Here is a 16,003-nt window from a genome sequence, read left to right as displayed (position 1 = left end):
ATATACATTTAGGGTGATTATCGATAGGTACTTACTTATTGCCATTTCATGCTTTAGATTCATGGTTAGCAAAGGTTCCAGGTTACTTTCCTTACTATCTAAGAGTCTAATTTAACTCAGTATGCTGTTACAAACACAATCTAAAGGTTATTTTCTATTTCTCCTCCTTTTTCTTTCTCCTTCATCCTTTATATATTAAGTATAAAATTCTGTACTTTTTGTCTATCCCTTGATTGACTTTGGGGATAGTCAATTTAGTTTTGCATTTGTCTCACAATCAGCTACTCCACCCTCCCTATCATAATTTTCCTACCTCTGGTGACAGCTATCCACCCCTAGGAACACTTCCATCTATAGCAGTCCCTCCAAAATAGACTCCAGAGATGGTTTGTGGGAGGTAAACTCTCTCATCTTTTGCTTATCTGGAAATTGTTTAATCCCTCCTTCAAATTTAAATGATAATCTCACCGGATAAAGTAATCTTGGTTCCAGGCCCTTCTGCTTCATGGCATTAAATACATCATGCCACTCCCTTCTGGCCTGTAAGGTTTCTGCTGAGAAGTCTGATGTTAGCCTGATGGGCTTTCCTTTGTATGTGATCTTATTTCTGCCTCTGGCTGCTTTTAACAGTCTGTCCTTATCCTTGATCTTTCCCATTTTAATTACTATGTGTCTTGGTGTTGTCCTCCTTGGGTCCCTTGTGTAGGGGTATCTGTGGATCTCCATGGCCTGAGAGACTATCTCCTTCCACAGATTGGGGAAGTTTTCAGCAACTACCTCCTCAAAGACACTTTCTATCCCTTTCTCTCTCTTCTTCTTCTTCTGGTATCCCTATAATGCGAATATTGTTCCACTTGGATTGGTCACACAGTTCTCCCAATATTCTTTCATTTTTAGAGATCCTTTTTTCTCTCTGTGCCTCAGCTTCTTTGTATTCCTCTTCTCTAGTTTCTATTTCATTTATTGTCTCCTCCACTGTATCCAACCTGCTTTTAATACCCTCCATCGTGTTCTTTAACGATTGGATCTCTGACCTGAATTCATTCCTGAGTTCTTGGATGTCTTTCTGTACCTCCATTAGGATGTTGATGATTTTTATTTTGAACTCCCTTTCAGGAAGAGTCACGAGATCCATATCATTTAAATCTTTCTCGGGAGTTGTATTAATTTTACTCTGGATAAGGTTCCTTTGGTGTTTCATGTTTGTATATGGCGCCCTCTAGTGTCCAGAAGCTCTATTCTGGAGCTGCTCAGCCCCTGAAGCAATGTCAGGGGTCAGAGGAGAGCGGTACTGGTGCCTGGGGGTAGGAAAGAGCTGTTCCCCACCTCCTGGCTGCTGTGCCTGTCTCCACTGCCTGTGCCAGTAGGCTGGTCACACAGGTATAAATTTTTCTCCCAGAGCAGCCAGATATGGATCCCTGCTTTCCACAAGCAGTTGGAATCCCAGTCTCCTCAGGAACTCTGCCTGTATTAACTTTCCAACCCAGTAGTCATGCGAGTCTCATGAAAGCACCATGAAATGTAGGTTTGTGCTCCCAGCGCAGATCTCCGGAGCTAGGTATTCAGCAGTCCCAAGCCTTCCACTCCCTCCCTGCTCCGTTTGTCTTCCTCCTGTCAGTGAGCTGGGGTGGGGGATGGGCTCGGGTCCTGCCGAGCCACAGCTCTGGTACGTTACCCCGTTCACTGAGGTCTGCTCTTTTCTACCAGGTGTGTGCAGTCTGATGCCATCCTCTTTCCTGTTGCTTTCTCAGGATTAGTTGCACCAATTAAATTTTCTAATTGTATCCAGTTTTAGGAGGAAGCCTCTGTCTCTCCTCTCATGCTGCCTTCTTTAATCCTCCAAAGTTATCCCGGATGAGCCCCCAAAGATGATGCCATGCTTGTTGTTTGTGGAGCTGAATAATGAGCTTCACAAACAGTCGAGGTAGGAGAGCAAGGTACAGGCTTTTATTTAGAGATAAAGTGAAAGGACAGAGCTCCAGGCTCACGCCAGGAGGGGACAAGGGAGTCCGTAGTGGTGCGTTGTCTAGGGGGTTTTATAGGCAGTTGACGAAACAGCTCTATTTTAAAAATTGATCTTTTGTGAGTTTTTTTAGTCTCTATTTCATTTATTTCTGGTCTTCTGGTATTATTCTTACTCTGACCAACTTATTTCACTCAGCATAACACCCTCTAAGTCCCTCCATGTTGTTGGAAATGGCAAGATTTCTTTCTTTTTTATGGCTGAAAAATATTTCATTGTTTATATGTACCACATCTTTACCCATTCTTCATTATTACCTTTCTTCTATTAACTTTGGGCTTTGTTCTTTTTCTGTTTCCTTTAGGTGTAAACTTAGATTGTTTATTAGAGAAATTTCTTGCTTCTTTAGGTAGGCCTGTATTGTTTTAAACTTCCTTCTATGGGCAGCTTTTTCTACATTCCAAAGATTTTTGAACTGTTGCATTTCTATTTTCATTATTCTCCCAGTTTTTTTTCTTCTTCTTCTTCTTTAACTTCTCTGATGACCCATTGGTTATTCAGTAGCATGCTGTTTAGCATCTGCATGTTTGTTATGCTTTTTCAATTTTTTTCATTGTAATTGATTCCTAGTTTCATACCATTCTGGTTGGAAAAGATGCATATTATTTCAATCTTCTCAAATTAATTGAGACTGCTCTGTGGCCTAACATGATCTATTCTGGAGAATGCTCCATGTACACTTGAAAAGAATGTGTATTCTACTGTTTTGGGATATATATATATATGTACCTTTTAATTCCATGTGGCCTAATGTGTCATTCAAATCCAGTTTCCCTGTTGATTTTCTGTCTGGATGATCTATCCATTGCTGTAAGTGGGATGTTAAAAGTCTTCTACTATCATTATATTATTGTCAGTCTCTCCCCACATCTGTTAGTATTTGTTTCATATATTAGAATGCTCCTCTGTTGGGTGTGTAGTTGCAGTTGTTATACCTTCTTGATGGATTGTGCCATTAATCATTATATTATGCTCTTGTCTTATTAAATTATTTGTTTTAAAGTCTATGTTGTCTGATATAAGTTGCTTCTCCAGCTTTTTTTCATTTCATATTCATATGGAATACCTTTTGTGTCCTTTCAGTTTCAGTCTGTGTGTCTTCAGATCTTAAGTGAATCTCCTGTAGAAAGCAGATGGATGGATCTTATTCCTTTATCCATTCCATTACCATATGTCTTTTTGTTGAAGTATTTAGTCCATTTACATTTAAAGTAATTATTGATAGGTATGTAGTTATTACCATTTTGTTAAATGTTTCCTGGTTGTTTTTGTTGTTGTTCTCTGGTATTTTCTACCTTTCTTGCTCTCCCCTCATTATGACTTCTTTGTTATGTTTGGAGTCCCTTCTATTTGTTTGTGTGTGTGTGTGCATGTGTGTATCCATTATAAATTTTTGGCTTGTGGTTACCACCGGGTACTCAAGTAACATCCTACATATATAACAACCTATAATGTTGATAGTCACTTAAGTTCAAATGCAGTCTAACAACACTACATTTTTTCCTCCCCTGCCTCCATTTTTCTGTAGATGATGCTGCCTTTTACCTTTTTATTTAGAGATTCCATTAGCTAATTTTTAGATGTAATTTATTTTACTACTTTTGTCTTTTTGACCTTCTACATTTAAGTGATCTACAACCTCTGGTATATGTTTGTTCTTACCAGTGAAATTTTCCCTTTCCATATTGAACACATAATGGATAAAAAAATCACTAGCCATAACAAACCCAGCATACATAATGATAATGAAAATAATTTTTATCTAACTTATATGCTTGAATTACCCAGTCTTGGGTTTGTAAAGGGGAAGGGAGTGAAAGGGAGTTGCAAGTTTAATACATAACCTAACTTGCCCAGAGTAGTCTGTTTTTGGTATTGTTCTTTTTGTGTCATTAAATGTAAACGTTGTTAAAGTATTTTCTCTGTGAATTTCTTAGGTAAGAATCAATCCAAGAAAGTTACTAGGAAAAAATAGAGAATATTTGATGTAACTGTTTTGAGTAGAAGGTCAAAGCTTGAAATAGGATGAAAACTGAGGAAATACTACTGGGGAATAATTGCAGGATGAAAGTAAGATGGAACCATTGATGGAGAGAGTAGTTTATTTCTTGAGTTATTAACTAACTCTTCCACTGGCCTTTCTGAGAAGATCTTCTCCATTAAACAGTTCCACTCAGATTATGCCTTGTTTTCTATGGCTCATATATAGAGACTTCCTAATATTTAAAGTGAATATCATTATCATATGTGTTCTCTGATTGGTCTTCATTTATTTCATATTAATGTTTTCTTTTTCTTTTACTCAATAACAAGTTTCTGAAAGGTTGAGAATTTATTTCCACATTTTTTTAAACTTCCTCAAATCAGCAGCATTAGACTAAGTAAATGTTCAAATCACATATAGAATGAAAGAAAGAGATTATGAAGTAAAATGTTTTAAAAGGGTTTTTCCTTTTCATTACCACCCCTGAGCCAAAATTACACTCTAGCTGTGCTGTTACTATACCCATAACACATTTTTTCCTTTTTTTGCCTGCCTGTTTATTTCCATCTTTTAGTCTGCAGTCTTTCTGGGGACAGAGTCTATGTCCTATTTATCACTGAATCCTTCATACTTGTTATAGTGTCTGACATAGGAGCTACTTAGTGGATATATGTTCTGTAAGCAGGCATATCCAAATTGGATCAAATGTGAACGTGGGGGAGGTATAATTGCTCAAGTTTAAAAAAAAATTATCTTCCATCTTAAAGAGATCTGAATTTATTATCAAAATACTACAACAATAATTTTTCATGTTCTTGCCATTTTATTCAATGTTTAAAAATACTTTTTTGCTTTACTCTAGAACTGAACAATGCCACAAAAACATTCTTTACTAAGGAATATTTGAAAATAAAACAAAGCTTTCAAAAATCCAGCTCTGCAAAATGGCCCCTACCAAGCTGTAGAAAAGCATTCCACCTTTTTGGAGGTAAGGAAACTAATGCAAAAAATTTTTTTGATAACTTTGTCTGTAGTCTCTTTTTAAAGCATTTTTCTTTGTCCCTTAGAAATGTTAACTGAAACATATTTCTGCATGTATAAATTTTAAGTAAGGATTTTGCTAAGTATACCTTTGCTGGAAGCTACTGTTGTATATATGAAGGAAATGGAGACGACTGTACAGTAAGTGCAAAATTTGAAATGAATGATTAAATTTACTTTGCCATATTAATGTTTAATATGTAAATAATGAAATTCATCTCAAAAGTAACAGATTTGACAAAAGCTGTATTTGACAAAAGCACTTTATATTATGTAGTGCTTTTGTAGTTTTTTTATAAAGATTGTTAAAGAAATTTTTATAAAGATTGTAACTAACTCATTATCATCAACCAAGTTTATTTAGTTTTAATATACCACAATTGTCCCTCAAGTTTAGAACAAGTAGAAAGTGTCAAAGATAGTGTAGAAAGTGTCTCAGAGGTGTATAATGGATGAGGAATATTAATTTCTGGGTTTAGGTCTAACTTATTGTATGACCTCAGGGATGTCATTGAAACCTCTTTTTTAATTTCTGTTTCTGATCTGTAAAATGGGAATCATTTTCTCTCCCCATCTAATTAATACAGCTGTTGTAAGGATCAAGTGAGCCAATGTGAAAGCACATTCTAATTTATAACTAATTACACTGTTTAGACATAAGGAATTATCAAGATAAGGGCAAGATTTTCTCTAATTCCCTTTTCACCTTTAGGAATTTGTTATTGTATAATGATGATCATACAATATGAAATAAAATATAATGACATTTTTTATAAGACCATGGTCTGTTAGAGCATGAACTACTGTGCAGTTTTAGTATTTAGCCCTTATGAATATTACGAATCTGGATGGAAAAGTTCAGATATGGGAACTATGATCTTGAGGAACAGGAGAGACTTCTACTTAAGACTGATAAGATCAGTACAGCAATGACGTAGACCAAAAGGAGATAGAAACAGAGCCTGTATGCTTGAGGCTAAAAATAAATTGATTACAAAATCCCTGGGGTTTGAAGAAAATAGTGTAGGGACAAATATAACTTTATAAACAGTAGTTTGAATGAAGGAAGTAGTTTAAGGACATTATATAAGCACATTCTATTTTATAAAGTGTTAAGTAACTATGGAAACTCATTTTCCACAGATTTGGTATGGATACATTTTAAATATATTACATTTCACCCAAAATATAATATGAAATCAAATATAAGACAGTCTAACTTAAAGGACTTATACCAAAGAAGAGAAAATTCATAATATGAAATATGTGCTTTAAAAGATTCCTTTGTATCCTACCTTCTACCCTCTACCCAGTTTTTTAAAAGAATGAAGCACCTTTCTGATAACCCCATAATTTCCTTCATCTTTTTTTATTCTGGGGTACTGAAACTATAATTTAAACATTTCCTTCTTTGTGATTTCATCTTATTTGTCCTCCCCATATGAATTTGAAAGAACTTAGCTTTTTATAAGTTTTTATTAAAAAAAGAGGTTCAAAGTAATTGTATTCTACAATCTAACTAAAGAAATATATTACCAGGAGGAGCTGAGCTCAGCTGAGCTGAGCAGGAGCTGAGCTGTCAGGCTCTGCCAAGCTGAGAGTTAAGTCTTTAATCACTTGATGCAATGGTGTAAGCAAGAGTCTAAATCAGAGGAAAAGGCAACTCCCCTCATTCCACTTTCCCTCACACTGGTCTAGGGTCAGGTGGGCCAGCAGAGTTGTAGGTGTCATCTCACTTTCAAGGGAGCCCAAACAGAAGGTGCTGGCAGTTTTATGAGTTTTATGGGCCCTAAGGGGTGTGTGTCTGTGTTTGTGTGTGTTTTTGGCAGGGTGGGAGGCAGCAAATGGCTAAGAGTGGGTCTTTGCTCACTGAGGAAGTCTCAGCAGAGGTGACTGAAGAAGCCCTCTGCCCAAGGCCTCAGGTAAAGGACTTAGGATGCAGGGCTGGGACTCGAAGTGTAAATATGTGAAGGGGCATCACTGGCCAGGGCACCTGACACCTTGATGGCAACTCCTTCAGAGACTGCAGTGTGCTGGCTGCATGCCCAGTCTGGTGTGGGGAGGGAGCTTCTCCTGCAAAGGCCTGCCAGGTAAAGCCCTATAACCACTATGGTCAGGCCCAAAAAACTACAAATAGAACTTCAATCACAAATGAGACTCAATTACCAGTATTACTGAAGCACCTTCTGTGTATCTTCATTTGCTTCCAGTTTCCCTGAATTTTGTATTTATTATTTCTTTATACAAATATACATGTGTATATTTAGTCAATGTTATTTAATCTTGTTTGTTTTTGAACTTACAGTATACTATTCTACATTTCTTTTGTCACTCAGCATTGTTTCTTCAATTCATCCATTTCAGTAAATGTAGCAACATTAATTCATTTTTACTGCTATGCTATAATCCACTGGTTCACTATGTGAATGTGGTACAATTTATCCATTCTCTGTTGATGAACAATTGAGTTATGCAGGTTTTTGTTATTATAACCATGCAGCTATAAACATTCATTTCATTGTCTCTTGGATCATAAGAGTTCCTGTGGAGTAAGTGCCAACAGAAAACTGCCAGATCATAAGAAAAACTCACTTTTTACTTGATTACCTAAACCAAACCATTTTCCTTAGAGACTATACTGATTTATCACCATCTTTCTCTATCACATTTGGGATTTTCAGCCCTTTAGATTTTGCCAGTCTGATAGATATAAAATGGTATTTCATTGGGGTTTTATTTGCAATTTCTCTAATTACTAATAGGGATTAGACATATCTTTATATATGTATTTCCACTGAGTTTCTTCATCTGTGAAATTCCTTTATGAATTGAATCCATTTTTTTATTGATTATACTTTTCTTGGTGATTTTTTTTTCTTTGGGATCGTGAATGTACAATTACATGAGCAACATTATGATTACTAGACTCCTCCCATTATAAAGTCCCCACCACATTCCCCATTACAGTCACTGTCCATCAGCATAGTAAGATGCTATAGAATTACTACGTGTCTTCTCTGTGTTATACTGCCTTCTCCATGCCCCTCCACCCCCTACATTATCTGTGCTAATCATAATGCCCCTTTTTCCTCTTAATCCCTCCCTTCCCACCCATCATCCCAAGACCCTTTCCCTTTGGTAACTGTTAGTCCATTCTTGGGTTCTCTGATTCTGCTGCTGTTTTGCTCCCTCAGTTTTTCCTTTGTTCTTATACTCCACATATGAGTGAAATCATTTGGTACTTGTCTTTCTCCGCCTGGCTTATTTCACTGAGCATAATACCTTCTAGCTCCATCCATGTTGTTGCAAATGGTAGGATTTGTTTTCTTCTTATGGCTGAATAATATTCCATTGTGTGTATTTACTACCTCTTCTTTATCCATTCATCTACTGATGGACACTTAGGTTGCTTCCCTATCTTGGCTATTGTAAATAGTGCTGTGATAAACATAGGGGTGCACATGTCTTTTTCAAACTGGGCTCCCGCCTTCTTAGGGTAAATTCCCAGGACTGGAAATCCTGGGTCAAATGGTACTTCTATTTTTAGTTTTTTCAGGAACCTCCATACTGCTTTCCACAATCGTTGAACTAATTTACATTCCCACCAGAGTGTAGGAGGGTTCCCCTTTCTCCACATCCTCGCCAACATTTGTTGTTGTTTGTCTTGGATGGTGGCGATCCTTACAGTGTAAGGTGATATCTCATTGTGGTTTTAATTTGCATTTCTCTGATGATTAGCAATGTGGAGCATCTTTTCATGTGCCTGTTGGCCACCTGAATTTCTTCTTTGGAGAAGTGTCTGTTCAGATCCTCTGCCCATTTGTTAATTGGATTATTTGCTTTTTGTTTTTGAGGTGCATGATCTCTTTATATATTTTGGATGTCATCCCTTTATCAGATATGTAATTTATGAAGATATTCTCTCATACTGTAGGATGCCTTTTTGTTCTATTGATGGTGTCCTTTGCTGTAGAGAAGCTTTTCAGCTTGACATAGTCCCGCTTACTCATTTTTTTCTTTTGTTTCCCTTGCCCGGGGAGTTATGTTCATGAGGAAGTTGCTCATGTTTATATCCAAGAGATTTTTGCCTGTGTTTTCTTCTAAGAGTTTGATGGTTTCATGACTTAGATTCAGGTCTTTGATCCATTTTGAGTTTACATTTGTGTATGGAGTTAGACAATAATCCAGTGTCATTCTCTTACATGTAGCTGTCCAGTTTTGCCAACACCAGCTGTTGAAGAGGCTGTCATTTCCCCATTGTATATCCATGGCTCCTTTATCATATATTAATTGATGCTATATGTTTGGGTTAATGTCTGGACTCTCTATTCTGTTCCACTGGTCTGTGGCTCTGTTCTTGTGCCAGTACCAAATTGTCTTGCTTACTGTGGCTTTGTAGTAGAGCTTGAAGTTGGGAAGTGAGATCGCCCCTGCTTTATTCTTCCTTCTCAGGGTTACTTTGGTTATTCAGGGTCTTTTGTGGTTCCATATGAATTTTAGAACTATTTGTTCCAGTTCGTTGAAGGATTCTGTTGGTGTTTTGATAGGGATTACATTGAATCTGTAGATTACTTTAGGCAGGATGGCCATTTTGACAATATTAATTCTTCCTACCCAAGAGCATGGGATGAATTTCCATTTATTAGTGTCCTCTTTAATTTCTCTAAAGAGTGTCTTGTAGTTTACAGTGTATAGGTCTTTCACTTCCTTGGTTAGGTTTATTCCTAGGTATTTTATTCTTCTTGATGCAATTGTGAATGGAATTGTTTTCCTGATTTCTCTTTCTGTTAGTTCATCATTAGCATAGGAATGCAACATATTTCTGTGTATTAATTTGTCTCCTGCAACTTTGCTGAATTCAGATATTAGTTCTAGTAGTTTTGGAGTGGATTCTTTAGGGTCTTTTATGTACAATATCATGTCATCTGCAAATAGTGACAGTTTGACTTCTTCCTTACCAATGTGGATGCCTTTTATTTCTTTGTTTTGTCTGATTGCCATGGCTAGGACCTCCAGTACTATGTTCAATAAAAGTGGGGAGAGTGGGCATCCCTATCTTATTCCCAATCTTAGGTGGAAAGCTTTCAGCTTCTCTCTTTTAAGTATGATTTTGGCTGTGGGTTTGTCATATATGGCCTTTATTATGTTAAGGTACTTGCCCTCTATACCCATTTTGTTGAGAGTTTTTATCATGAATGGATGTTGAATTTTGTCGAATGCCTTTTCAGCATCTGTGGAGATGATCAGGTGGTTTTTATCCTTCTTTTTGTTGATGTGGTGGATGATGATGATGGATTTTCGAATGTTGTAACATCCTTGCATCCCTGAGATGAAACCCACTTGATCATGGTGTATGATCTTCTTGATGTATTTTTGAATTCGGTTTCCTAATATTTTGTTGAGTATTTTTGCATCTACATTCATTAGGGATATTGGTCTGTAATTTTTTTTGTGGGGTTTTTGCCTGGTTTTGGTGTTAGAGTGATGCTGGCTTCATAGAATGAGTTTGGGAGTATTCCCTCCTCTTCTAGTTTTTATAAAACTTTAAGGAGAATGGATATTATGTCTTCTCTAAATGTCTGATAAAATTGAGCAGTGAATCCATTCAGCCCAGGCATTTTGTTCTTTGGTACTTTTTGATTACTGATTCAGTTTTGTTGCTGGTAATTGGACTGTTTAGATTTTCTGTTTCTTCTTTAGTCATTCTTGGAAGGTTGTATTTGTCTAGAAAGTTGTCCATTTCTTCTAGGTTATCCAGTTTGTTAGCATATAGATTTTCATAGTATTCTCTAGTAGTTCTTTGTATTTCTGTGGTGTCCATAGTGACTTTTCCTTTCTCATTTCTGATTCTGTTCATGTATAGATTCTCTTTTTCTCTTAATAAATCTGGCTATGGGTTTATCTATTTTGTTTATTTTCTCAAAGAACCAGCTCTTGGTTTCATTGATATTTTATATTGTTTTATTCTTCTCAATTTCATTTATTTCTTCTCTGATCTTATTATGTCCCTCCTTCTGCTGACTTTGGGCCTCAATTTGTTCTTCTTTTTCCAGTTTCAATAATTGTGACTTTAGATTATTCATTTGCGATTGTTCTTCCTTCTTTAAATATGCCTGGATGGGTATATACTTTCCTCTTAGAGCTGCCTTCACTGCATCCCACAGAAGTTGGGCGTTTGCTGTTTGTTTCATTTGTCTCCATATATTGCTTGATCTCTGTTTTAATTTGGTCATTGATCCATTAATTATTTAGGAGCATGTTGTTAAGCCTCCACGTGTTTGTGAGCATTTTTTTCTTTTTACAATTTATTTCTAGTTTTATACCTTTATGGTCTTAGAAGTTGGTTGGTAGAATTTCAATCTTTTTTAATTTACTGAGGCTCTTTTTGTGTCCTCGTATGTTGTCTATTCTGGGAAATGTTCCATGTGCACTTGAGAAGAATGTGTATCCTACTGCTTTTGGGTGTAGAGTTCTGTAGATGTCTATTAGGTCTATCTGTTCTAGTGTGTTATTCAGTGCCTCTGTGTCCTTTCTTATTTTCTGTCTGGTTGATCTGTCCTTTGGAGTGAGTGGTGTGTTGAAGTCTCCTAAAATGAATGCATTGCATTCTATTTCCTCCTTTAATTCTGTTAGTATTTCTTTCACATATGTTGGTGCTCCTGTGTTGGGTGCATAGGTATTTATAATGGTTATATCCTCTTGTTGGACTGACCCCTTTATAATTATGTAATGTCCTTCTTTATCTCTTGTTACTTTCTTTGTTTTCAAGTCTATTTTGTCTGATACAAGTACTGCAACACCTGCTTTTTTCTCCCTATTGTTGGCATGAAATATCTTTTTCCATTCCTTTATTTTTAGTCTGTATGTCTTTGGGTTTGAGGTGAGTCTCTTGTAAGCAGCATATAGATGGGTCTTGATTTTTTATCCATTCTATGACTCTGTGTCTTTTGATTGGTGCATTCAGTCCATTTTCATTTAGGGTGATTATCGATAGATATGTATTCATTGACATTGCAGGCTTTGGATTTGCCCTTACCAATGGTTTAAGGGTAGCTTCTTTACTATCTAACCATCTAACTTTAACTCACTTATTACCCTATTATAAACACAGTCTGATGATTCTTTATTTATCTCCCTTATTCTTCCTCTTCCGTTCTTTATATGTTAGGTTTTTTACTCTGTACTCTTTTGTATTTCCCTTGACTGCTTTTGTGGATAACTGATTTTATTTTTTGCTTTTTGTTAGTATTCGGTTGGTCTGCTTTCTTTGCTTTGATTTTATTTTCTCTGGTGACATCTATTTAGCCTTAGGAGTACTTGCACCTAGAGCAGTCCCTTTAAGATACACTGTATAGGTGATTTGTGGGAGTTAAATTCCCTCAACTTTTACTTATCTGGGAACTGTTTGATCCCTCCTTCAAATTTAAATGATAATCTTGATGGATACAGTATTCTTGGTTCAAGGCCATTCTGTTTCATTGCATTAAGATATCATGCCATTCTCTTCTGGCCTGTAAGGTTTGTGTTGAGAAGTCTGATGATAGCATGATGGGTTTTCCTTTGTAAGTGATCTTTTCCTCTCTCTGGCTGCTTTTAATACCCTTGTCTTTGATCTTTTCCATTTTAATTATTATACATCTTAGTGTTGTCCTCCTTGGGTACCTTGTGTTGAGAGATCTGTGGCCCTCCATGGTCTGAGAGACTATTTTCTTCCCCAGCTTGGGGAAGTTATCATCAATTATTTCTTCAAAGACACTTTCTATCCTTTTTTCTCTCTTCTTCTTCTTCTGGTACCCCTATAATGCAAATATTCTTCCATTTGGATTAGTCACACAGTTCTCTTAATATTCTTTCAGTCCTAGAGATCCTTTTATCTCTCTCTGCCTTAGCTTCTCTGTATTCCTGTTCTCTTATTTCTATTCCATTAATAGTTTCTTGCACCTCATCCAATCTCCTCTTATATCCTTCCATTGTTGGTTTCATTTCTGTTATCTCCCTCCAGAATTCATCCCTTAGCTCTTGCATATTTTTCTGCAGCTCCATCAGCATGGTTATGACTTTTATTTTGAACTCTTCTTGGGGAAGATTGGTTATATTTCCCTATCTCTGGCGTTTGGACTGGACCAGGTTCTTCTGCCTTTTCAGGGCGATAGAGATGATCACTGGTGAGTGGCACATGTGTCAGCTGGGAGAACAAAGTCCCTTCCTGCTTGCTGGTCACCTTACCCTTCTCCGCTGCCTGTGCTGGTTAACCGCACACAGTGAGTAGTCTCTGGATTAATCCCCTAAGCTTCCGTGGGCAGGTGGTCCTTGGGATAGCCTAGAGCACTGCTGGGGGTCGCAGGCAGGCAATGTGTCTTCTGCGAGAACAGCACCCCTTCGTACCTTCCATATTTTGCACAGGCTTCCCCTGCCTGTACTGGGTAGCTGTGTGCATGGGGAAGTCTCTGGGTCTGGCCCAGTTAGCTGCGTGCTGGGAGAAGACTCTGTGTGGTTACTGTGGGTGGGGCTGCTCCCCAGCTGGTCCGCAGCAATGGTGGGTCAGCCAGTTTGCTTGCATTGCCAGTGTGGGGGAATGAACAGCAGGCTGTTTATCACTGTGAGGGGCTTCAGAGCTGCGTTGCCACCCAGGGGGTTAGGGCACCTGAAGTTCCTTAAAATTCCCATCCCTCTAGACTGAGTGTGCCAGGATAATTTTGTCCACCTGTTAAACCATTGTCCCTTTAAGACTTTTAAAGCACCGCATTTCTTTTGTCCCAGGGCATCCAGTTGTGGGGACCTGTTCACAGTCTCAGTCTCAGATTTTACTTTTCCATTTCTCTGATATCCAGTACACCATGCACTGTGTGTCTGTGCTCCCAGTGCAGATTACTAGGGTTGGTTAATTAGCAGTCCTGTGCTTCTACTCCCTCCCCACTCTGATTGTTTTCCTCCTGCCGGTGGGGGGAGTGCTTGGGTCCCGCTGGGTCATGGCTTTGTATCTTACCCTTTTCATGAGATGCTGAGTTCTTGCAGATGTAGATGTAGCCTGGCTGTTTCACTGTATCTTCTGGTCTCTCTTTTAGGAATAGTTGTATTTGCTGTGTTTTCCAAAATATGTATGGTTTGGGAAGGACATTTCTGCTGCCATACTCATGCCGCCATCTTGAGAAACTCTTCTTGTTGACTTTTTAGAGTTTTCAAATATTTTCTGGTGACCCCTTCTATTATATAAATGGCATCTATGTTCTCCCAGTTGTGGTTTGTCTTTTCACTTTAAGATATCTTTTAATGAATCGTAGTTCTTCATTTTCTCCATCATCTTTTCGGTATTACCTGCCTTAACAAATCCTTCTTTATCCCCAGTGTCACAAAGATATTTTCCTGTGTATTTTTCAAATAGTTTAAAGGTCTTTGGAATTGATTTGTGTTGTTTTCTGGGTTTGTGGGTTATTTGAGTATTTTTGTTTTTTTGTGTTGTGTTGTAGAGAGTGATACAATTACTTTGGGTATTGTACTCCTATTTAATTTTTTACAGCCAACCATTTACTGAAAATAATTCATTTCCCCACTGATCCACAGTTCTAATCCATCATATTTAAAATTTTTGTTTGTGGGTCTATTTCTGAGGTCTTTATTTGGTTCCATTGGTCTACTTGTCTAACCGTTTGCCAATACCATACTGTGTTAATTATTAAAGCTTTATTATAAGTGTTACTGTCCCTTTTCAAACTTGTTTTACTGTAAGAGTGTCTTGTCTTTTATATTTTTGGCCTTTGAATTTCAGAATCATCTTTTTAAGTTCTATGATAAATTATGTTGTATTTGAGGGAGAGAGGTCCTATTCAATGTGCAAGTCAACTACTTTGGGAAGGATTGATACCTTACAGTAATAACTTCTCCTATCCACTAATTGTTTTTTCTCTTCTTTTATTGAAATCTAAATCTTTAAAATTTTGTAATTTTCTTTATATCTTATATAATTATGTAATTTTCTTAAGTCTTACACATCTTTTGATTAGATTGTACTTGCTATGTTGTTGTCCCCTTTTCTCCTTTCCTGAACTTTGAGTACAGAGAGTTGAACCAGTCCTGCTTCTTAGTTTCTGACATACCATCATCACTGGTCTACACATCCATCTATTTCCTTTTATTCCCATATCCTGTTTTCCATTATGTTGGGTTAATTTGATGTGTATCTCTTTGTTTGTGTTGTTATATAATGTATACTATTGTTCTCTATGCATATATTTTTAATTTATGGAAATGGTGTTATATACTACACTCTCTTTCTTACCTTTTTCACCCAGCACCAGGCTTTTAAATCCAACCAGGTAGCTATGTGCACCACTAATCTGTGGGTTCATTAAATTAAGGCTGTACTAAGGTGTGCATCAACCACATTTCATCTATCTATTCACTGATTGGAATACAGAATACCTTTAACTCCTCCCCATTCTGTATAACTAATGGATATCCTAGTGTGGACCATGTGAATATTTATTTGGTGTATAAACTCAGGAGAATGACAGGATCATAGAATACGAATATACTTGACTAAATGGTGCCAACAGTTCTACCAGTGACTAATATAGATGCCAGGAACAAGCATGAGGGCTGGGAAAAATTAGAACTATAGAAAATGGCAAATGGTGGCAGAGAATAGGAATTAGGAAACCTCATTATTGTTTTAATTTGCATTTATCTGATGTCTAATAGTTTGAGATCCCCTCAAATTGCTTGTTAGTCTTTTGGATGCTTCTTTTGTAACTGCTTTCCTCATTTTTCTAAGGGGTTTTTCTGTCCTAATAAATTTTCCAGAATTTCTTATATATTCTAGGTATTAACCTCTTGTCAACTTTAGACATTACAAATTTCTTACCCATTTTATCATCCATACATTGTCCATTGTGTCCATCATTGAAAAATTTTAATTTTGATGTAATTAAACCCACCTTATTTTTGCCTTATTGTGT

The 16,003-nt window shown here is 37.0% G+C and overlaps 1 protein-coding gene across 3 annotated transcripts in view; it reads left to right on the top strand.

Annotated features, from left to right (window-relative positions):
• Window positions 1-16,003, top strand: part of RNF180 (ring finger protein 180) — a 174,014-nt gene that overhangs the window by 124,281 nt on the left and 33,730 nt on the right. For all 3 annotated transcript variants that reach the window (XM_036887897.2, XM_057494891.1, XM_057494892.1), the window contains exon 7: window positions 4,870-4,995. In XM_036887897.2, the coding sequence (XP_036743792.2) occupies window positions 4,870-4,995 (126 nt within the window). The remainder of the gene's footprint in view (window positions 1-4,869; window positions 4,996-16,003) is intronic.

Source organism: Manis pentadactyla, chromosome 2 (genome assembly GCF_030020395.1).
Source record: "Manis pentadactyla isolate mManPen7 chromosome 2, mManPen7.hap1, whole genome shotgun sequence".
Classification (NCBI taxonomy): domain Eukaryota; kingdom Metazoa; phylum Chordata; class Mammalia; order Pholidota; family Manidae; genus Manis; species Manis pentadactyla.
Note: the sequence above shows the minus strand (reverse complement) of the source record. Positions and strands in the feature narration are given on the sequence as shown.